General features: G+C 38.4%; 1 protein-coding gene across 6 annotated transcripts in view; it reads right to left on the reverse strand.

Moving 5' to 3' along the window:
• Positions 1-22,949, reverse strand: part of CEP192 (centrosomal protein 192) — a 178,204-nt gene that overhangs the window by 13,943 nt on the left and 141,312 nt on the right. For 5 of the 6 annotated variants that reach the window (XR_005027146.2, XR_008998291.1, XM_036897238.2 and 2 more), the window contains exons 34-40: positions 18,732-18,882; positions 15,545-15,723; positions 14,791-14,914; positions 13,171-13,276; positions 12,580-12,787; positions 10,385-10,464; positions 9,393-9,488 (exon numbers count right to left, since the gene is read on the reverse strand). Coding sequence is in view for 4 of the 6 variants with exons in the window: in XM_036897238.2 (XP_036753133.2) it covers positions 9,393-9,488; positions 10,385-10,464; positions 12,580-12,787; positions 13,171-13,276; positions 14,791-14,914; positions 15,545-15,723; positions 18,732-18,882 (944 nt within the window). In the remaining 2 variants the exon portion in view is untranslated. The remainder of the gene's footprint in view (positions 1-9,392; positions 9,489-10,384; positions 10,465-12,579; positions 12,788-13,170; positions 13,277-14,790; positions 14,915-15,544; positions 15,724-18,731; positions 18,883-22,949) is intronic. The other variant, XM_036897239.2, reaches the window with a different exon arrangement.

Genomic DNA, 22,949 nt, shown 5'->3' on the forward strand with positions numbered 1-22,949 from the left:
GGCTTATACCTGTGTGCTTGGCCCACTGGTTCTGGCAGTGGAGACAGGCATAGCAGCCGGAAAGCAGGGAACAGCTCTTTCCTCCCCCCAGGCACCAACCCCTGCAACCCCTAACATCACTCCAGGGACTGAGCAGCTCCAGAGAGTAGAGTTTGTGTGGACTAGAGGGTGCTACATACAAATACAAAATGTCAAAGGAACAAGGTTCAAAGCAAAGTTATGAATACACCAGAGAAAGATTCAAATGAAATCGACTTCATGAATCTTCCTGAGATTTCAAAATAAAAATCATTAACATGCTCATGGAGGTACAGAAAAATATTCAAGAACTTACAAATGATTTATGGTCAGAGATCCAATCATTATGGAACACAGTAGCAGAAATGAAACATACAATGGAAGGTTTTAAAAGCAGATTAGATATGATGGAGATGGTAAATCAAATAGAAGTTAGAGAAGAGTAATACGAAGAAGCTGAAGCATAGAGAGAAAAAAGGATAAGAATGAAAGAATATTGAGAGAACTGTGTGACCAATCCAAATGGAACAATATTCACATTATAAGAGTACCAGAAGAAGAGAGAGAAAAAGGGATAGAAGTTTCTTTCAGGAGGTAACTGCTGAAAAATTCTCCAATCTGGGAAAGGAGATAGTCTCTCAGGTCATGGAGGTGCACAGATCTCCCAACACAAGGGACCCAAGGAAGACAACACCAAGACATATAGTAATTAAAATGGCAAAGATCAAGGATAAGGACAGACTATTAAAAGCAGACAGAGAGAGAAATAAGATCACATACAAAGGAAAGCCCATATAGCTATAATCAGACTTCTCAGCAGAAACCTTACAGGACAGGAGGGAGTGTTATGATGTATTTAATGCCATGAAGCAGAAGGGCCTTGAACCAAGAATACTGTATCTGGCAAGATTATGATTTAAATTTGAAGGAGGGATTAAATAATTTCCAGATAAACAAAAGTTGAGAGAATTTGCCTCCCACAAACTGTCTCTACAATGTATTCTGGAGGGAGTGCTATAGATGGAAGTGTTCCTAAGGTTTAATAGCTGTCAACAGAGGTAAGGTAATAAAACCACAGTAAAGAAAGTAGAACTGTTAACTACTAAGGAAATGCAAAATAAAATCAAGTAGACCCAAAGTCAATCAAAGAATAGACAAAGAGTACAGAAAATGATACCTAATACATAAAGAATGGAGGAGGAAAAAAAGGGAGGAGAAAAAAAGAACCTTTGGATTGTGTTTGTAATAGCATATTAAGTGAGTTAAATTAGCCTCTTAGATAGTAAGGAGGTCAACGTTGAACCTTTGGTAACCACTAATCTGAAGCCTGCAAAGGCAGTAAGTACATACCTAGCGATAATCACCCAAAATGTAAATGGTTTGAATTCACCAATCAAAAGACACAGTCACTGAATGGATAAAAAAACAAGACCCATCTATATGCTGCCTACAAGAGACTCATTTCAAACCCAAAGACATACATGGACTAAAAGTGAAGGGATGGAAAAAGATATTTTGTGCAACTAATAGGGAGAAAAAGCAGTAGTTACAGTACTTGTATTAGACAAAATAGACTTCAAAACAAATAAAGTCACAAGAGACAAAGAAGATTATATAACGATAAAGGGGTCAGTCCAACAAGAAGATATAACCATTATAAATATCTATGCTCCCAAAACAGGAGCACCTACATATGTGAAACAAACACTAACAGAATTAAAAGGGGAAATAGAATGCAATGCATTCATTCTAGGAGACTTCAACACTCCACTCACACCAAAGGACAGATCAACCAGACAGAAAATAAGGAGACAGAGGCACTGAAAAACACATTAGAACAGATGGACCTAACAGACATTTACAGAACTCTATACCCAAAATTAGCAGAATAAACATTCTTCTCAGGTGCACATGGAACATTTTCAAGAATACATCATATACTGGGCCACAAAAAGAGCCTTGGTGAAGTCAAAAGGATTGAAATTGTACCAACCAGTTTCTCAGATGACAAAGGTATGAAACTAGAAATAAATTATGCAAAGAAAGTGAAAAACCCCACAAAAACATGGAACCTTCACAACATGCTTCTAAACAACCAATGGATCAATGACAAATAAAAACAGAGATCAAGCAATATATGGAGACAAATGACAACAATAATTCTACACCACAAAATCTGTGGGATTCAGCGAAGGCCGTGCTAGGAGGAAAATATATTGCAATACAGGCCTACTCAGGAAAGAAGGACAATCCCATATAAACAGTCTAAACTCACAATTAACAAAACTAGAAAAAGAAAAACAAACAAGGCCCAAAGTCAGTAGAAGGAGGGTCATCATAAAGATTAGAGCAGAAATAAATAAAACCAAGAAGAACAAAACAGTAGAAAGTATCAATGAAAGCAGGAGTTGGTTCTTTGAGAAAATAAAGAAAACAGATAATCCCCTAGCCAGACTTATCAAGAAAAAAAGAGAGTCTCTATACATAAACAGAATCAGAAATAAGAAAGGAAAAATCACTACGGACACAACGGAAATACAAAGAATTATGAGAGAATACTATGAAAAATAATATGCTAACAAACCGGATAACCTAGAAGAAATGGTCAACTTTCCAGAAAAATCCAACCTTCCAAGGCTGACACATAAAAGAAACAGAAAATCTGAACAGACCAAATACTAGCAACGAAATTGAATTGGTAATCAAAAACTACCTAAGAACAAAATTCCTGGACCACATGGTTTCACTGCTGAATTTTATCAAACATTTAGTGCTAATATCTATCCTCCTTAAAGTTTTCCAAAAAGTAGAAGTGGGAATACTCCGAAACTCATTCTATGAGGGCAGCATCACCATAGTACCTAAACCAGGCAAAGACACGACAAAAAAAGAAAATTACAGACCAATATCCCTGGTGAACATAGATCCAAAAATACTCAACAAAATATTAGCAAACTGAATTCAAAAATACATCAAGAGGATCATACACCATGATCAAGTGGGATTCATCCCAGGGATGCAAGGATAGTATAACATTCGAAAATCCATCAATATCATCCACCACATAAACAAAAAGAAGGACAATAACCATGTGATCATCTCCATAGATGCTGAAAAAGGTTTCGATAAAAGTCAACATCCACTCACAATAAAAACTCTCAACAAAATGGGTATAGAGGGCAAGTACCTCAACATAATAAAGGCCACATATGACAAACCCACAGTCAACATTATACTTAACTGCAAGAAGCTGAGAGCTTCTGCTTTAAGATCAGGAACAAGACAGGGATGCCCACTCTCCCACTTTCATTCAACATAGTTCTGGTGGTCCTAGCCATGGCAATCAAACAACACAAAGAAATAAAAGGCATCCAGATTGGCAAGGAAGAAGTTAAACTGTCCCTGTTTGCAGATGACATGATACTGTACATAAAAAACTCTAAAGAATCCACTCCAGGATATAAAATTAATACACAGAAATCTGTTGCATTCCTATACACTAACGATGAACTAGCAGAAAGAGAAATCAGGAGAACAATTCCATTCACAATTGTATCAAAAAGAATAAAATACCTAGGAATAAACCTAACTAAGGAAGTGAAAGACCTATACCCTGAAAACTACAAGACACTCTTAAGAGAAATTAAAGAAGACACTAACAAATGGAAACTCATCCAATGCTCTTGGCTAGGAAGAATTAATATGTCAAAATGGCCATCCTGCCTAAAGCAATCTACAGATTCAATGCAATGCCTATCAAAATACCAACAATATTCTTCAACGAACTGGAACAAACAGTTTTAAAATTCATATGGTACCACAAAAGACCTGAATAGCCAAAACAATCTTGAGAAGGAAGAATAAAGCAGGGGCATCTCAGTTCCCAACTTCAAGCTTTACTACAAAGCCACAGTAATCAAGACAATTTGGCACTGGCACAAGAACAGATCCACAGACCAATGAAATAGACTAGAGAGCCCAGATATAAACCCAAGCACATATGGTCAATTATTACACGATAAAGGAGCCATGGATTTACAATGGGGAAATGACAGCCTCTTCAACAGCTGGTGTTCGCAAAAGTGAACAGCTACATGTAAGAGAATGAAACTGGATCACTGTCTAACCCTATACACAAAAGTAAACTCAAAATTGATCAAAGACCTGAATGTAAGTCATGAAACCATAAAACTTAGAAGAAAACATAGGCAAAAATCTCTTGAATATAAACATGAGCAACTTTTTCCTGAACGCATCTCCTTGGGCAAGGGAAACAAAGCAAAAATGAGCACATGGGACTACATCAAGCTAAAAAGCTTCTGTACAGCAAAGGACACTATCAGCAGAACAAAAGGCATCCTACGGTATGGAAGAATATATTTGTAGATGACATACCTGACAAGGGGTTAACATTCAATATATATAAAGAACTCACATGCCTCAACACCCAAAAAGGAAATAACCCTATTAAAAATGGGCAGAGGATCTGTGCAGACACTTCTCCAAAGAAGAAATTCAGATGGCCAACAGGCACATGAAAAGATGCTCCACATCACCAATTATCAGGGAAATACAAAATAAAACCACAATGAGATATCTCCTCACACCGGTTAGGATGTTCACCATTCAAAAGACAAACAACAAATGTTGGCAAGGATGAAGAGAAAGGGGAACCCTTCTACAGTGGTGGTGGGAATGTAAGCTAGTTCAACTGTTGTGGAAAGCAATATGGAGGTTCCTCAAAAAACTCAAAATAGAAATATCATTTGACCCAGGAATTCCACTCCTAGGAATCTACCACAAGAATATAATTTCTCAGATTCAAAAAGACATATGCACCACTATGTTTATTGCAACTCTCTTTACAGTAGCCAAGATATGGAATATACACCCTAAATGACCATCAGTAGATGAATGGATAAAGAAGATGTGGTACACACAATGGAATACTGTTTAGCCATAGAAAGGAACAAATCTTACCATTTGGAACAACATGGAGGGAGCTGGAGGATATTATGCTCAGTGAAATAAGCCAGGCGGAGAAAGAAAAGTGCCAAATGATTTCCCTCATTTGTGGAGTACAACTGAAGGAACAAAACAGCAGCAGACTCACAGACTCTAAGGGACTAATGGTTACCAAAGGGGAGGGGTGTGGGAGGGCAGATCAGGAGTGAGGGAGATGGGGACTGATGGACAGTGACTGCAATGGTGTATGGGTGGGGACTTGATAATATGGGTAAATGTAGTAACCACACTGTTTTTCTTTGTGAACCCTTCATAAGAGTGTATATCAATAATACCTTAATAAAAATTTTTTTAAAAAAAGAAAAACAAGATGTGGCATATATACACAATGGAATATTATTCAGCCATAAAAAAGAAGGAAATCCTGCTGTGGGCTGTAACATGGATGGATAACATAGAGGGTATTATGCTAAGTGAAATAAACCAGGCTGAGAAAGACCAATACCATGTGATTTCACTAATTTGTGGTATTTAAAAACAAAACAAAACAAAGAACAAAAGAGCAGTAGACTCATGGGGAAGGAGTTTGAGTGGGTGTATGTGGAGGGAGAGAGGGATAAAAAAGCACAAAAATTTCAATCATACAGAAAGTTGGTCACCAGAATGATAGCATAGTATGGAGAATACAGTCACTCGTTCTGTAACATCTTCCTATATTGACGGAGAGTAACTGCACCCAGAGGTGGTGAGGATTTAATAATATGGGTAACTGTTGAAGCACTGTGTTGAATACTTGAAACCAGTATCAGACTGTACTTCAGTTAAAAAAAAAAAAAGAATGCAGCCAAGAAACCTGAGAGCATGGAGGCAAAGGCAGGACAGTGATCAAGGAGATGAAATCATGAAGATTAGGAATTGTACCTATTAAATATGATAGAGACACTGACAAGATTAAGAAAGGAGTAAAAAAACATGTCCTTACAAGTAGTGACTGTGGCATCTTATTACACTGATGGACAGTGACTTCAATAGGGTATGGGGGAGACTTGATAATATGGGTGAATGTAGTAACCACAATGTTTTTCATGTGAAAGAGTGTATATCAGTAATACCTTAAAAAAAGAAAAACAAAAACATGTTCTCAATGGTGAAAATATACAAATTATTTGGAACCATGGGGTCTATAATACTGTGTGTCCTACAAATCCCACTTACACCTCCAATACCAAAAATAGGCAGAGGGAAGAACTCAGTATTATTGCATGTTATACACTAGGCACATAATGTGACTTTAACATTCATTAGCTCTAGTCCCTTATCAAACTGGCCAGTGTTTTGAAAAATTATTGTGTATATCTCTTACTTTGAGAAATAGGTTGAAACTAAGTTCTTTCCTTCTGGGATCACTATTATATACATCAATAACTGTGTTATTTGGTAATACTTCCTTAAATGGTTCCAGAAAGATGTGCCTTGCTTTTTCTTTCCTTAACAGAAATTATGTAACCAGACCTTGAATTTATTTGACAAATGGGATTTGACAATGTGGTAAGCAATTAGTTCAGTCTCCAATATATATACAGAGATGAACACAATAAAAACCAAAGACTTCATGGAGGTTACATTTCCATGTTAAATCCTGTATGTAAAGGAGAGATTTTTTTAATGGTTATTTTATTTATTTATATTTTTTATTAAGGTATCACTGATATACACTCTTATGAAGGTTTCACATGAAAAACATTGTGGTTACTACATTCACCCATTTTATCAAGTCCCCCTTATACCCGACTGAAGTCACTGTCCATCAGTGTAGTAAGACGCCACAGAGTCACTACTTGAAGTACAGATTCTTGGAAGACCATGTAGTCCTGCATCCTCATTTTTCTTTTTTTACAGCTTAATGGAGATGTAGTTCACATACTACAAGATTCACCCATTTCAAGTGTAGTCAGTGGTTTTTCGATAACTCCAAACTGTGCAACCATCACTACAATCTAATTTTAAAATATTTTCAACAATTGAAAAAAAACCCCCACACCATTAGCAGTTACTCCCCATTCTCCACCCTCACTGCCAGTCCAACAACTACTAACCTACTTTCTGTCTTTATCGATTTACCTGTTCTAGACATTTCATATAATTTCAGTCACACAGTATGTGCCCTTCTGTGTCTGGCTTGTTCCACTTAACATAATGTCCTCAAGGTTCATCCATGTGGTCCATGTCATTAGTACTTCATTCCTTTTTATTGACCAATAATATTTGTATGGATATACCACATTTTATCCATCTAGTAGATGAAATGACATTTGGGTTATTTCCACTCTTTCTGGCTATTTTAAATTAGGCTGCTATGGATATCTGTGTACAACTTTTTTTTTTAACACTGGTATTCAACTTTTTAGGGTATATATCTGGAAGTGGAATTGCTGGGTCTTAATGGTAATTCTGCATTTAACCTACTGAGGAACCATTTTTGATTCTCAAACTCTTCTCCACAGTGGTTGCACCATTTTCCACTCTCCCCAGCAGATTATGAGGGTTCTAATTTCACCACATCCTAACTAATACTTCTTACAGTCTGATTTTTTTAAATTATAGTCATCCTTGTGGGAGTGAAGCAGTCTTACTGTTGTTTTGCATTTCCCTGATAACTAGTAATTCTATGCATCTTTTCACGGTTTTATTGACCATGTTCTTTGGAGAAATGTCTATTTAGATCCTCTATCCATTTTTTAAACTAGTTATTTGTCTTTATACTATTGAGTTGTAAGAGTTCTTTACACATACTGGATACAAGTCCTTTGTCAAGTATATAATTTCTGAACACTTTTTCCCATACTCTGAGTTCTCTTTTCACTTTCTTAATGGTATTCTTGGATGCACAAAATTTTTAATTTTGATAATTTCAAATCATCTATTCATCTATTTTTTTCTTAGGTCACTTGTGCTTTATTGGTGTTATAGCTAAGAAACCAATGCTTAACCCAAGGTCATGGAGATTTACTGTATGTTAGCTTCCAGGAGTTTTATACTTTTAGCTGTTACATTTAGGTCTATGGTCCATGTGGAGTTAATTTTTAGGTAAGGTGTAAGGAAAGGGTCCTATTTAATTTTTTTTCCATGTGGCTACCAGTTGGTTCCAGCACTATTTGTTGAAAAATATTTTCCTTAGTGCACTGTCTTGGTACCCTTATTGAAAAATCAACTGACCATACCTATGAGGGTTTATTTTGGGACTCTCAAGTCTATTTCAAGTATTCTTCTTGTCTATCCTTATGTCAATACCAGTGTTGATTACCGTAGGTTTTGTAAATGGGAAGTATGAATCCTCCAACTTTGTTCTTTTTCGAGATTACTTTAGTTATTGTGGGTCCCTTGTATGTCTATATGAAGTTTAGGATCAGCTTGTCAATTGCTTAGAAAAAACAAACAAAAAACCCATACAACCAGCTGGGATTTTGTTTAGGATTGTGTTGAATCTGTAGATCAATTTATAGAGTATGGTGTTTTAATAATGTTGGAAATTGTCTGATCCGTGAACACAGGATGTCTCTCCTGTTGGTTTTTATCTTTTCCCAACTTGCCCCTCATATTTTGAGACTTTGTTGAGCAATTTGTTCACTATTCTGCTGTTTTGCCTCTACCGTGGTCTGGAAAGTGAAATAAACTTTACCTGCAGAACTGCATGTTTTTCCAAAAAAGAAATCTGCTGGAAGCCTGTTATTCGGACCCAGTAAAATGCACAGACTTTGTGACTGTTATCACCGCTCAAATATTCTTTTATGGTCAGTCATGAGTTCATAACTATAGTCTAGAACTTATTACAAGTCTAAATCTCTGAATAAATTATATCATATAAATGCGATAGTTTAAATGAGTATCAGTTATTAGCATGAAAAAGGAAAAGTATATTACTGACACCAAGTGAATGACTAGTGTCACTAAGAGGTATTTGGAAGGGGCTATGTCAGGTCAACAAATGAATCAGAATTGATGAAGCTATGGTACTAAAGGAATCTGTCTCCATTTATCTAGGAACATATACTTTTCACTAAGATGTGAACATTAGTTGTTTTTGAGTAGGGGCAGATTTTCCTGGTGGACAAAACTACTGTCTAGATCTAGTGGCAGTCTGTGGCCATATAAAGTACTTCTCTCAGAACGTCACAGACCAATCATACTGCTGAGCATCGTATCTTATTTAGCTGTTTAGGAAGAGAGACTTTTTGCTGCAGGAAACAGCCTGCTGACTTGTGTGGAGTAGGCCTCTTTTTTGGCAGCTTGGATGTGAGCAGCACCAGTCTAGCTGAAGCAAGCTACTCTGGGTGGATACAAATGGGGCACTCCTGGTCAGTGAACACCACGTTCTTACCAGCTGGCTGTGAAAAAATGTCAAAATTCACCTTTTGGACTCCATGGGTTTCCAGTACACCAGAAATAGGAGAACATCTGAATGCTGCATACGTAGCTCTAAAAACATCTCCACTTTCATCCACTCCCTACAAAGAATCGTTTAAACAATCAAATGAAGAAATATAAAAGCCAATGGATCCACTTTGAATGTTACCATTACCTTTGTGGTTTTTGAGGATACATAACCCTGCTTGGCAGTGGGCAGAGAGCACTTCTTGATTTTGCTCACACGGGCTTCATGATAACTTTTCCGTGTCAGCTGCCACTCCTTCATGGCTAGGTGATTTTTAAGATGGTGTTCATACTGTCAGAGAGCTGCCTTTTCCTAAAGACACTGAAGGCCCCACTGAATGTGCATTTTATCATCCTATGCAACACCAGTCTGTTCTTTCTGTTCAGTAGGCCCAGCTCTAGCATTTGTATCTTTTATACACATTCTGTTAACATTATGGTTCAAAACTGTTACTGTCACACACAAAAAATACATGGCAAAAAGGCCACGGTATTCTAGAAAACACACATGTTCAATCAGGCAGTGCCCACCAGTGAAGACTATCTGCTGTACATAGTAAGCTAATAGTCACTGGCAAAGAAAATTCAATTCCATCTCCTGTACTAGGTCCCACTGACTGAAAACATGGGAGAGAAAAATGTACATGCATGCACACACACAGACAATGTTCTATAATAAAGTTATAATATACTTTTCAAAATAACTTATTTCAGGTAAAAATCAGGGATGTTTGAGATAACATTAAATGGAGCAAGCACATATTTCCACATATACAACCTAGTTTGGTTCTAAGAACCACCCTGTGAAAAAGACTGGCCATGTACTAGCCCCATCTATAGAGAAAATCAAGTAAACGAAATCATGGAACTTTAACCAATAATCTCAATCTCTGCTCATAATTCAGTTTTAAAACACCCTGTATGAAGTTTAAACATTAAAACGAATACATTCAAGGCAATTATCACTGACCTTGACATAAGCTGGAGCTAAAGATGACAGATGCCATTTCACTTCTATGTTACCATGATTTTCAAGTTCCAGGAAATTTTCTAAAAGGAACACACGTACAACAATTCTAACTCTTAGAGAGGCAATTTAACAAGCATATTATTTTGCAAATGTGTGACAATTACTGATTACCTCATTGTAGAGAAAAAAATACAACCATCAGATCCCTAGAGGAATCCAACAGGAACTACAGCATTTTCTAACAAAACCAAGTTGGACAGATATCCTATTTTGGATTTCATCAAAGTACACTAAGGGGTTAAGCAAAGGGGTAATAAGATGATATACAGTTTTAAAGAATTACTGGCTGCTGTGGAGAAAGGAGACTACAAAGGGTCAAGGTGGAAGAGGGAGCCCTGGGAAGATATCACTGCCATCCTTGGGCTTAGAGATGGTGCACAGGGGGCATGCAGCAAGCTTGAATTAAGGCAAGGGGAGGAAAAGCAGCAGGCAGAAATGGGGTCTGCTTTGAAGACAGACTGCAAAGGACCTGCTAGTGGACTGAATGGAGGAGGGAGCATAGATGCCCACATGCAGAAGCTGAGTGGGTGCTGGTGTGCACCTCTGGGGCACAGGGAGAGCAGAGAGAGAGAAGGCCCAGGAAGAAGAGGAGTCAGCAGGGGAAGCTGGAAGGAGTACGAGAGGCAGGAACAACCCAAGAGCCACAAGAAGGCAGCATTCCAGGCAGGAGGAGTGGTCGACAGTGTTTGACCTTTTGTCAAATTAACAAAGACATAAAAAAGGCCCTTTCAGTGACCTCAACAGGAGTGGGTTGGGGGCATTGTGGTGGCAAGCAGCCAAGTGGCCTGAGCCAGTGAAGGCAGGGAGCACAAGTGTCTCACTAGGAAGGGGCTCTGGGGAAGGGGCAGCTGCCCAAGGACACGGGGCCCAGGAGGCATTCTTAAATAGGTGCTGGGGAGCCTGTGTGTGTGATGGAAATGCGGCCCCAGAAGGAGAAAGCTACCCAGAAGACATGTGGGAGGAGGAAGTTCTTGAGAAGCAGAAGGGTTCATGTGATGGAAGCAGAAGTCATTCATCTAGTCTAACGGCCTCTACATTTCCAAGAGTGTGTGAGCAGGAGGGGAGGTGCCTGAGAAGAGGCCATTAAATAACTGTTGGAGGAGGGTACTGCCATTCACTAAAGAGGGCTGATGGAGAAGCCCCAGTGTACGGGTGCCTGAAGCTGAGGTCAGGTCCCCAGCAGGATCTCTGCCAGGGCAGCTGTGCACAGCAGACACTGGGTGCAGAGAGAGGGGCAATAGGCAGTCAGAATGCTAGTGAGGCAGGAGCTAAAGCCACAGAGCATGGAGTTCAGGGAGGGCTGTAACAGGGCTGGGGTGAGGATGAAAAGACAGCAGCATGGCCACAGGGAACTGCAGTAGCTGCTACAAGAAGTGAGCTGAAAGACTGGATGGGGTGGGGAGCCAGTTGGGAAGTAACAGGCTTGAAACTGAGGTGAAATAGCTTTTGGTGCATGACAAGGTCCGGGAGAGGACTGTGAAAGGAGGAAACCGAGCTAGAGTGGAAGTAAGCCAGGTTACAAAATGGTCCTGACTCCTTTTAAGGTCCTACATACAAGCCTAGCCATTTAGACTGAATTATCACAGAGAGGGAAGGAAAGAAAGAGGAGGATTTGCAGGACTTCTGAGCAATATTAGTGATCTTGAGGGCTACTAGATTTCAAACACTATACTAAGTGCTTAACAGGCATTATTTCATTTGTTTCTCAAAGCCCTCTGTAATAGGTGTTAATTACAATGGCCATTTTACAAACAGCGAAACTGAGCAAGTCAAATTAACTTCTCTGGAGCCTAGAAGTCACATTAGTAAGTGACAGGGCTGGGCTCAACCCATTTTCCCTCCCTTCTTCAGCTTACTAGCAATTCTGGTCAAGACTCTAGTGAGGGTTGGGTCTAATCAAATAAAATCAAAGACTCCTCAAATATAGTTATTAAATACCTAGATTTAACATCTCATGATTTTTAAGCTCCCACAAATCCAGCTCATCAAAGAAATGGCTGCCAATGGCTACTTGATTTTTTTCCTGAAGTATGGGAACAATTTTGTGCCTGTCACTAACGTGGTAAACTAAGAAAAGAGCCCTGGACTCAATATTCCAGCAGACACCTGAATTACATGATCCTGTGATATGATACCTGAAGTTTCACCAGGTTCTGTTGTAGGAAAAGTCATAGTCTTGTTCCGTATCTTAACTTCCGTGGAAGGCGGTTTCACAACTGGTTTTACCAGATGACTGACTGAAGGCTCAGTTATGCGGGAAAGGATTCCAAACGGGCTGGAGGCCACACAACGGAAAAGGTCTTCCTGGGTCAAGTCTTCTCGGATTTGGACTTTTACAATTTTCTGAAATGAACCAAATAAGGGGTAAGAGACAAAAGAAACAATTCTGATATTTAATTCATGGCAGAGAAAAGTGATGCCAACAAATGAAATGCTGCTGAATTTAGAAATTAAAATTTATCAGGTCTCAAAGTAAATCTTTGACTTTATCCTTGTCTCCCTCAACTTCCTTCTTTTTTTCAAAGCAAACTTTGGAAATAATAATGGCTTCCAGGAGAACTGTTCAGATCACTAAAGGAAAAACCCCCTACTAAGTGCTCTATTTAAGTAAGTCTAGTTGGGTAGAAAAACACCCTCTTTGATTTCTGAAATGTAAATGCCAATAAGGATTATGAAACTTAAGCTGAAAAAGAAATGTTGCTCAAAAAAAAACTTTAAAAAAGTACCTTCTGTCCATTGTCACAGTGTATATAGATCAAACCACTCCATGGGAATATTGAATGTTTTGTAGATAAGGAAGAATTAGGACTCACAAGAATTTGTAGCTTACTCCTTAAGAAAAAAAGAATTTAAGAATGAAACTCAAGAATATCCTACACTGTAATAACAACAACCAACAGAGTTATGCATACTGCTCTGACAGAGAACAACTATTTCCTTATTGTTTAGACAGAGTAGGCACAGATGTGAGCTCTCACACGCTTCATTCTGTATCCACCCCAGCTCAGTGGCTGACAGAGAGCAGAGTGCATGAGCCCATGAAGTTAAGGGTAAAACTCTTGTGAAAACAGACCATGCCACAAAAATAACATTTACAAAGCAATTCAAAATAAAAATTTCTGGAGCAGAGACCAGTACTACAAAAGCTCTGAGCCACTTGATAATAAAGAATGATAGTCACAGAACAAGCAGAATATAAGAGCTGGGGAAGAAACTGGAAGAAAAGGGGGAAGATGGCAAAGAAATTTTAAAAGATGGCTTCATTTTTGTACTCAGTTGCTAAAACTTTCTGTGCTCACAGCTCTCTTCAAGAGCTATGGGATGTGAAGGATGACTTTTTCAATGTGGACAATGTAATCAGATTTTTGACTTGAAAGAATTTACGAGTTACAAAAGTTATTTTGGTGCATACATCAAAAATGGCAGAGCAAGATTATTTTCCATTGCTAATAGTTAGTACATGGGGTGATGGAAAGAATATCTGTGAACAATCTGACAAATCAGTTCAACCACTGATCAGATGCTTAAATTGATGGCTTGGTCCTAGAGATGCTTCTCTGGAGTGTCCCTAACATGCTTAGCTCAGTCTCAAACAAACTCTCCTAAAATACATACTCCATCATTTTGCAAAAGTAAATAAACTTCACACTGTTCTTCTGCAAAGTTGCTATTCCCAAATATGAAGCAACTTTCAGATATGAATGCCCCGTACAGACCCAGATGAAGTCCTCCAAAAGTAGCAGAGCTGTAGCTTCACCTCCTATAGATAATTAAGCTGCATATACAAGACAGTTGCCTATCAGTATTTGGCCCCCAAAGACTTCCTTCTATCATAGAATATTCTTTCTTCTATTGTAGAAAGTAGCTAGTTATGGCTCAGACATATTAGAAGTCAGGAAGCTTTGTCTATAAAATACCCTTTAGACAAAATCAGCAGAATAAGTGAGCCAAATCCAAGATAACAAAGGACAGAACCATAAGGGCTTCAGACACCACCCCTCATCACCTGCCCAATATTATCCATTACTTTGTAATTTTGAAGGAAGAATAAATCATCAGAAAACATCCTGATGTCTTCCACTCGAGGAAATCTTTCCCACCTCACAAGTTTCTCTTGACTCTTTCAGGCTATACACTGTAACTGGCTGCTGACATGCTCTTTGCTCCACTAAATGGCATTAGTCTTTCATTCACTGTGGCCCCACAAAACCACCCATGGTGCTTTGAACAGAGTCAGCACACTGCAACATTCTACTGAATAAATTAAAATGATATATATTCGATCCTTAAAAAGTTACCAAGCTAGCATCTGAATGACACCCAGAGGAAAGGGAAGTCATACTTACTCTGGTGTGATAAATCCATGTTGTGGTGTTACCATAAGGCAATGTGCTGGCCAGTAGAGCTCAAATTTCAGTAACCTAACAGAATTATTTAAAATCTGGAAACATCCAGGTTTTGCCAAATCACCTATTACATCAGATAAATAAAATGTTACTTATATTTAGCATTAGTGAAAAACATAAATGCTAATACATAGTAAAAATGAATCCTAAATAAAAACATTAGTATACCAACTTATTTTGCTTTCTCCAGTCCAAAGGAATTTCAAATCCTTGGTAAAGCAAGACCATTGTTTACTCTTGGAAACTACAAAGATACTGAAAAAAGTTCAATACTCTGCAGTTAGTGAAAAAAGGACATCCAGAAATTTTTACCACCTGGTGTTATCCTGGGCACATTACATAGGTACCAGGTTTGTACCTACTATGAATCTACTACATCAGTGTTAAATGTAGAAGAGGCCAAGTGCTAAATGAGCTCTTTCGGGCAGGGGATATGGTGGGAGAAAGGACCATGGATGGGTACACTTTCATACAGGCCCTGGGAGCTTGGACTGAGAACTGGGGACTGTGGCCTTGTGTTGGAACCACGCCTGGTCAAGTCTTGAATGGGTCCCTAGCAGGTGAGCAGAGGACATGAGTGTACCACAAATCCCATGCACGTAAAGTCTTCACATGTCCTAGAGGAGCCCAGGCAGAGTGAGCATAGCCTGGGTTCTTGAGGGCATTCCTGTCGTGGCCTTGCTGATATACTCACAAGGAGAAGGAGCTACCAAAACCAAGTGTTCAGGCTGGACAGCCCACATTTCTTCAGAGGATGACTTATCTTGAGGTGTGGGAACAGCTTGTGAGAGGAGTGGAAAACCTTGAGGACCTTTAACTGGTAAGACATCCAAAGACGCACTGCTGCCATGCTTCCCAGAACTGCCAGTGTCACTGATGTGCACACATGCACACACACACATAGAGAATAAATTAAAAATGATAAAAAGCCACACAGTAACATGTTTTTACATTAACTCCTCATAAACCTAAAAACATTTAGAGAGAACTAAAAGTACATTATATACTGTGGATTTTTCAGTGAATAAAAATCCTTCACATTGTGTGTTCTTAAAGTAGTATAGGTCAAATATTATTACCTCAACCTTTAATCAGAATACTCAGTGATTTAATTTATTTCCTGTCTTGACTTCTGCATGCCCTCTGGGGTCTCTTAAATTATTTACTAGATATTATCCGACATCAATAATTTTTTAAAAAACCAATGAAACTCAATGTACCTGTAACTGCACAATAACAACTTGGCAAATACTATGGTAAGAAATGCTAATAAAGTTTAAGATTTTTATTAAGGGTTGAAATAGTGTTTTCCACTAAGTCCTAGAATATAAAAATTTGTGATTCAAATATATTTTGCACTCATGAAAGCACATGACTTAAATGAAGTTATTCTCCCACTATACAGCAGTTACATCTTCATGTCAAGTCAACACTCAGCAGAGAGAAATTCTTCTCTTTGCCACTTATCCATACCCGCTCATCCCTTCCTTTTAAAATCAAACCTCTACTGCCCACAGAAATAATGGAGGCACCAGCAAAAGTCAGAAATACTTTTTAAAAAGTAAGAAGTTGGCTTTTTATTTCCTAAAACCAGTTCCTCACGATTTATAGGATTTTCAAGATAATTTTTAATATATATAACCACTATCTTTAAATATCTTTAAAAAATTAAAAGTATAGGGAAAAGCAAGTAAGCTGGCATGAGCTGGGGGCACTAGGGTGATGGGGGTGAGTGGCTGGGTGAGTCAGAGGTGCACTCTTGGCTGCTGGCATGGGGACTTGCAGAGAACTCTCAGCCAATATGGGTTGGCAACACTGGGCTCAGGGAGATGGCCCATGTGATGAGAAGATTGTTAAAAACAGGGAGATTGAGTAAAATGTGAACATGCTGAGAATAAAGGGGCCAGGATTCTCAGTAATTGGAGAAAAAAAAGGTACAATTATGGAAAAGAATCTACTGTGCTAGATGGGAATTGGAGTTATCTGTGCAAACTCATGATCTTAACGAATTTATGGGCAGATACGGATACATGTGGATTTATATATAAATGCATGTACTTCCCAGACCTGAGGGGGCCTAGAAGTAATGACACCTCAAGAACAGTAGCACTATTACCCATATACTGGTTGCTAATGCCATTCTCTGCCAGAAAGAATCAGGACTTCTAAGAGAAGTCCCAGCTATTCTAGGGCTGGAACAGGGAAAGTGTAAGGTAAGCTAGACTATTCTGTTATTGCCAACGAATAAGGAAGCACTCAAAGAATGAGGTAGGCACATCAAAAGGATCAAGGAGCAAGAGGAAGGATTAATGGATTAATATTTAATCCATAAGTCCACCCTACTATAAGTGAATAAGTAAATAAAAGAGGGAAAAATAGATCTCTTCCTCATAGTGGAAAGACAATAACTATAGAAAGATGGAATTAGAAAACCACCATTTGGTAAACAAGATCGTAATGATATTATTCAGGAAATAATTATCACTGGGTGCTAAAAGTCTGATGAGGAACAAGGTAACTCACCATCTTTATTTCCCTGTAAGGTATTTTATTAATTAACTTTACAGAAGACAACACTGGCAGACAGCATTTTAACTAAGGAATAAAAATATTTCTAGTAACAGGACCAGCCAGCATTGTCTACACTGAGAATCTGCACTGAGAAAACAAACAGCTTCATTGCTGTGGTGTTCTGAATCTGCAAACTGAAATTGAGGAGTATCTAACATAGTAACTGGCCTGTACTCCAGAAAAAACATCAAGGTCATTGGAAGTAAAACGATAAGCAGAAGCCTACAGCCTATCTTCTCCATTTCATCAGGGAATGACCAGGAAAAAAAGAAATATGACTTGGTCAAATTCCCTTGTAATCTTGCTAATGACATCTCCCAGCAAAGCACAAATGTCCTTACCTAAGGAATGCTCTTAATGGGATGTTCCTGGTCCATCTAGAATTGTTTATGGTAAAGAAATCTGAAATTAATGAATTTATGTAGCATAGGTGTTTGAAAACATCATGGAAGTTATGTAGTTATCAAATTATAAAACAGAGAACTTTTGGGATTGAAATAATTCCCAATTTTGCATAAACTATGTATCATGTGCACAACTTAAGTGACCTTGGGTTAAATTTGAGCCAGAGTGGAGTATTAATAATTCAAAAAGGACCTCTGAAGCACCATTAGTAATCCTGGATTTCCTCATGTTTCATCTGAAATGATCAGTAAAGCTTAATTCTGGATAATACCTTTGACTCTGTGGATCTCATTTGATAATCCAACCTTTGTGTTAGTTCAGTCATGAAAGCTAGGCAAAGACTGAGGGAGTGTATTGAAGGAGAGTGAAGAGACAGGCTAGCTACATACAACATGTGATCCTAGATTAAATTCTGGACCAAAGAGGAAGTTTCTTGTCTGTTTGACTTAACTACAAAGGACATTATTGGAGAACTGGGAAATCTAAATGCAATCAGTGGACTAGATGGTAATACTATATCAATATTAATGTCCTAATTTTGATGGGTTCACCATGGCTATGTAATAAAGTGTGTTTTCAGGAAACTCAGGGCTAGTTAGACTTCATGCCTGCAACTTCTTCTTAAGTGGTTCAGAAAAAAGTTATATTTATATATCAATAACGATAAGGTAAAAATGGTAAAATGTTAATAACTGGGGAATCTTGGTGCAGGCAGCATATGGAAGTTCTTTGTACTATTTTTGTAGTTTTTCCATAAATTTGAAATTATTTTAACATAAACTAAAACATAAAGGTGAAATAAACATTTTGAGACAAAAAAGTAAGAGTGCAGGGAAAAGATCAGTTCTACTGTGAATCAAATCATCTTGAAATCTGGTGAAAGATGTTTTATTTGCTTGTTTTACCTTTTAGATTCTAAGCTTGCTCTGGAAGAAGGCTGAAAAAATCCTCTGCTAGAAATGGGATCTCTGAATTCTCCAATTACTGAAAGTATAATTTTACGAATGTTTCCATAAAAGAGCTGAACATCATTAGGCTGCTGGGGAAGATCATATGCTGAAACAGAAAATAATGTTTGAGATACATGAATCTTCACAAAATCACACCACAAAATAACAGGTAAGCTTACAATATTTATAGTCTTAGGTTGGGCATAGGTGACATTGGTTTTTCATAGACAGTTCTGACTGGCAGCTCAGGCTCTAGCCATGGATTAGAACTAACCAATCCCACCAATCATTAGCTCTATGACCTCTGGCAACATAGCCTCTCTAAGCTTTGTCTCATCAAGTATGGGAGGGAGAAACAATTCATCTCTTGGGTTTTGTAAGCATTAAAATAAGAATGTTATTAAAGGTATCTGTGGGAACTAGCATTTACATAAGTTTCCTGCAGCCAGGACCTGCTATATATTATTCAGGTAGCACCATCACTCTGAGGTGGACATCACTATCATCACTTCAAAGATGAGGGATATGAAGCATAGAGAGGTTAAGAGCACACAATATTTAAGTGACAGCACACACACATTTAAGTTAAACTAGAAACCAAGCAATATTCATGTAATGGAATATGTAGATTTGTAAAATAGTGCTGAAGTTGCACATCTCTAGATTAGTCCACCTGAATTTACACATACAAGAAATGTTATAGAGCACACTTGTATTCAACATATGAATTGGTTATTAAAAAGTCTATTTTCTGGTGACCATTGGAAGATGGCGGTGTGAGTAGGGCGGCAGAAATTCTTCCCAAAACCATATATGTTTTAAAAATACAGCAAATACAACTATTCCTAAAAGAGAAATCAGAAGATATAGTACAACAGCTAGGCTACAACTACATCTGCGAGAACTCAGCATCCCACGAAAATGGTAAGATAGAAAGCCATGACCCGACAGGACCCGAGCACTCACCCCACCCCAGCTCACCGGTGGGAGGAAAAGAATAAGAGTGGGAAGGAGTGGAAGCACAGGACTGCTAATTAACCAGCCCTAATAATCTGCACCGGGAGCACAGACACACATTGTACGGCGTTCTGGATATTAGAGAAATGGAAAAGTAAAATCCGAGATGGAGACTGCAAGCGGGTCCTCACAGCCGGCCCTGCTGGGACAAAAGAAAAGCGGGCACTTTAAAAGTCTTAAGGGCACAAGGGTATAACAGGTGGACAAAATCGTCCAGGCACACTCAGCCCAGCAGGCTGGGAATCTTAAGGAACTTCAGGCACCCTAACCTCCCGGGTGGCAACGCAGCTCCGAAGCCCCCAGGGTGATAAGCAGCCAGCCATTTATTCCCCCTCACCAGCACTGCAAGCAAATGGACTGACCTGCCACTGCCGTGGACCAGCCGGGGAGCAACCCCACCCAAAGAAACCACACAGAGTCTTCTCCTAACACACAGCTAACCGGGCCAGACCCAGAGGCTGCCACCAGAATGCAGCTACCTGACACAGACAGAGGAAGCTGTTGCAAAGTTCGAAAGGCATGAAGGGGCACTGTTCTTGAAGTAGGACACACACTGAGTGCCTGTGACACCCGGCAATGCCCTAGGCTATCCTGAGGGCCGCCCTGCCCACGACATCTCCGGGGATTAACCCAGAGACTGGCACAGGTAGCGAAGGGCAAGGCAACAAGCAAGCAGGAAGGGACTTTGTTCTCTCAGTTGACACACGTGCCATTTGCTGGTGATGACTTCTATCACCATGAAAAGTCAGAAGAACCTGGTCCAGTCCAAAATCACACAAATGCAAGAGAAAGGGCCTGGTGAGACCAATATAGTCAATTTCCCTGAAAAAGTATTCAAAATAAAAGTCATAACCATGCTGATGGAGCTGCAGAGAAATATGCAAGAGCTAAGCAATGAATTCTGGAGGGAGATAACAGAAATGAAACAAACATTGGAAGGATTTAACAGCAGACTGGATGAGGTACAAGAGACTGTTAATGGAATAGAAATCAGACATCAGGAATACAGAGAAGGTGACAGAGAGAGAGATAAAAGGATCTCTGGGAATGAAAGAATATTAAGAGACTGTGTGACAAATCCAAACAGAACAATATTCACATAATAGGAGTTTCAGAAGAAAAAGGAAAGAGAAAAAGGGATAAAAAGTGTCTTTGAAGAAATAATTGCTGAAAATTTCCCCAAATTGGGGAAGTAAATAGTCTCTCAGACCATGGAAGTCCACAGATTTCCCAACACAAGGGACCCAAGGAGGACAAAACTAAGACATTTAATAATTAAAATGACAAAGATCGAAGACAAGGACAGGAAATTAAAGGCAGTAAGAGAGAGAAAAAAGATCACATACAAAGGAAAATCCATCAGGCTATCATCAGACTTCTCAACAGACACCTTACAGGTCAGAAGAGAATGGCATGATATATTTAATGCAACAGAAGAGCCTTGAAACAAGAAAACTGTATCCAGCATGATTAACATTGAAATCTGAAGGAGGGATTAAAGAATTCCCAGATAAGCAAAAGTTGAAGGAATTTACCTCCCACAAACCACTTCTACAGCATCTTTTAAAGGGACTCCTCTAGATGGAATTACTCCTAAGGCTAAATAGATGTCATAAGAGAAACTAAAATCACAGCAAAGAAAGCAGACCAACCAAATACTAACTAAAGGCAAAAAATAAAATCAACTATGCACAAAAGCAGTCAAGGGAAACACAAAAGAGTACAGAACAAAACACTTAGCATATAAAGAGTGGAGAAGGAAAAAGAAGAAGGGAGAGAAATAAAGAATAATCAGACTACACATATAATAGCATAATAAGTGAGTTAAAGTTAGAAGGTTAGATAATAAAGAAGCTACCCTTGAACCTTTGGTAACCATGAATCCAAACTCTGCAATGGCAATAAGTACGGATCTATCGATAATCACCCAAAATAGAAATGGACTGAATGTACCAATCAAAAGACACAGAGTAACAGAATGCATAAAAAAGCAAGACCCATCTACATGCTGCTTACAAGAGACTCACCTCAAACCAAAAGACATACACAGACTGAAAGTCAAGGGATGGAAAAAGATATTTTATGCAAACAATAGGGAGAAAAAAGCAGGTGTTGCAGTAATTGTATCAGACAAAATAGACTTCAAAACAAAGAAAGTAATGAGATAAAGAAGGACATTACATAATGATAAAGGGGTCAGTCCAATAAGAGGATATAACCATTATAAATATATATGCATCCAACAAAGGAGCACCAACATATGTGAAACAAATACTAACAGAATTAAAGGAGGAAATAGAATGCAATGCATTAATTTTAGGAGACTTCAACACACTACTCACTCTAAACGACAGATCAACCACACAGAAAATAAGTAAGGACACAGAGGCACTAAACAACACACTAGAACAGATGGACTTAACAGACATTTACAGAACTCTACACCCAAAAGCAGCAGGATAAACATTCTTTTCAAGTGCACATGGAACATTTTCCAGAATAGACCATATACTAGGCCACAAAAAGTGCCTCAGGAAATTCCAGATTAAAATTGTACCAAACAACTTCTCAGATCAGAAAGGTATAAAACTACAAATAAATTGTACAAGGAAAACAAAAAGGCTCACAAACACATAGGAGCTTAACAACATGCTCCTAAATAATCAATGGATCAGTGACCAAATTAAAAGAGATCAAGCAATATATGGAAACAAATGACAACAACAGCACAATGTCCGAACTTCTGTGGAACGCAGTGAAGGCAGCTCTAAGAGGAAAGTATATAGTAATCCAGAAAGAAGGAAGAACAATCCCAAATGAATAGTCTAAAGTCACAATTATTGAAACTGGAAAAAGAAGAACAAATGAGGTCCAAAGTAAGCAGGAGGGACATAATAAACATCAGAGAAGAAATAAATAAAACTGAGAAGAATAAAACAATAGAAAAAATCATGAAACCAAGAAACAGCTGGTTCTTTGAGAAAATAAACAAAATGGATAGACGCCTAGCCAGACTTCTTAAGAGAAAAAGAGAATCTACACACATCAACAGAATGAGAAATGAGAAAGGAAAAATCACAATGGACACCACAGAAACAGAAAGCATTATTAGAGAATACTATGAAAATCTACATGCTAACAAACTGGATAACCTAG

Source organism: Manis pentadactyla, chromosome 6 (genome assembly GCF_030020395.1).
Source record: "Manis pentadactyla isolate mManPen7 chromosome 6, mManPen7.hap1, whole genome shotgun sequence".
Taxonomy (NCBI): Eukaryota; Metazoa; Chordata; class Mammalia; order Pholidota; family Manidae; genus Manis; species Manis pentadactyla.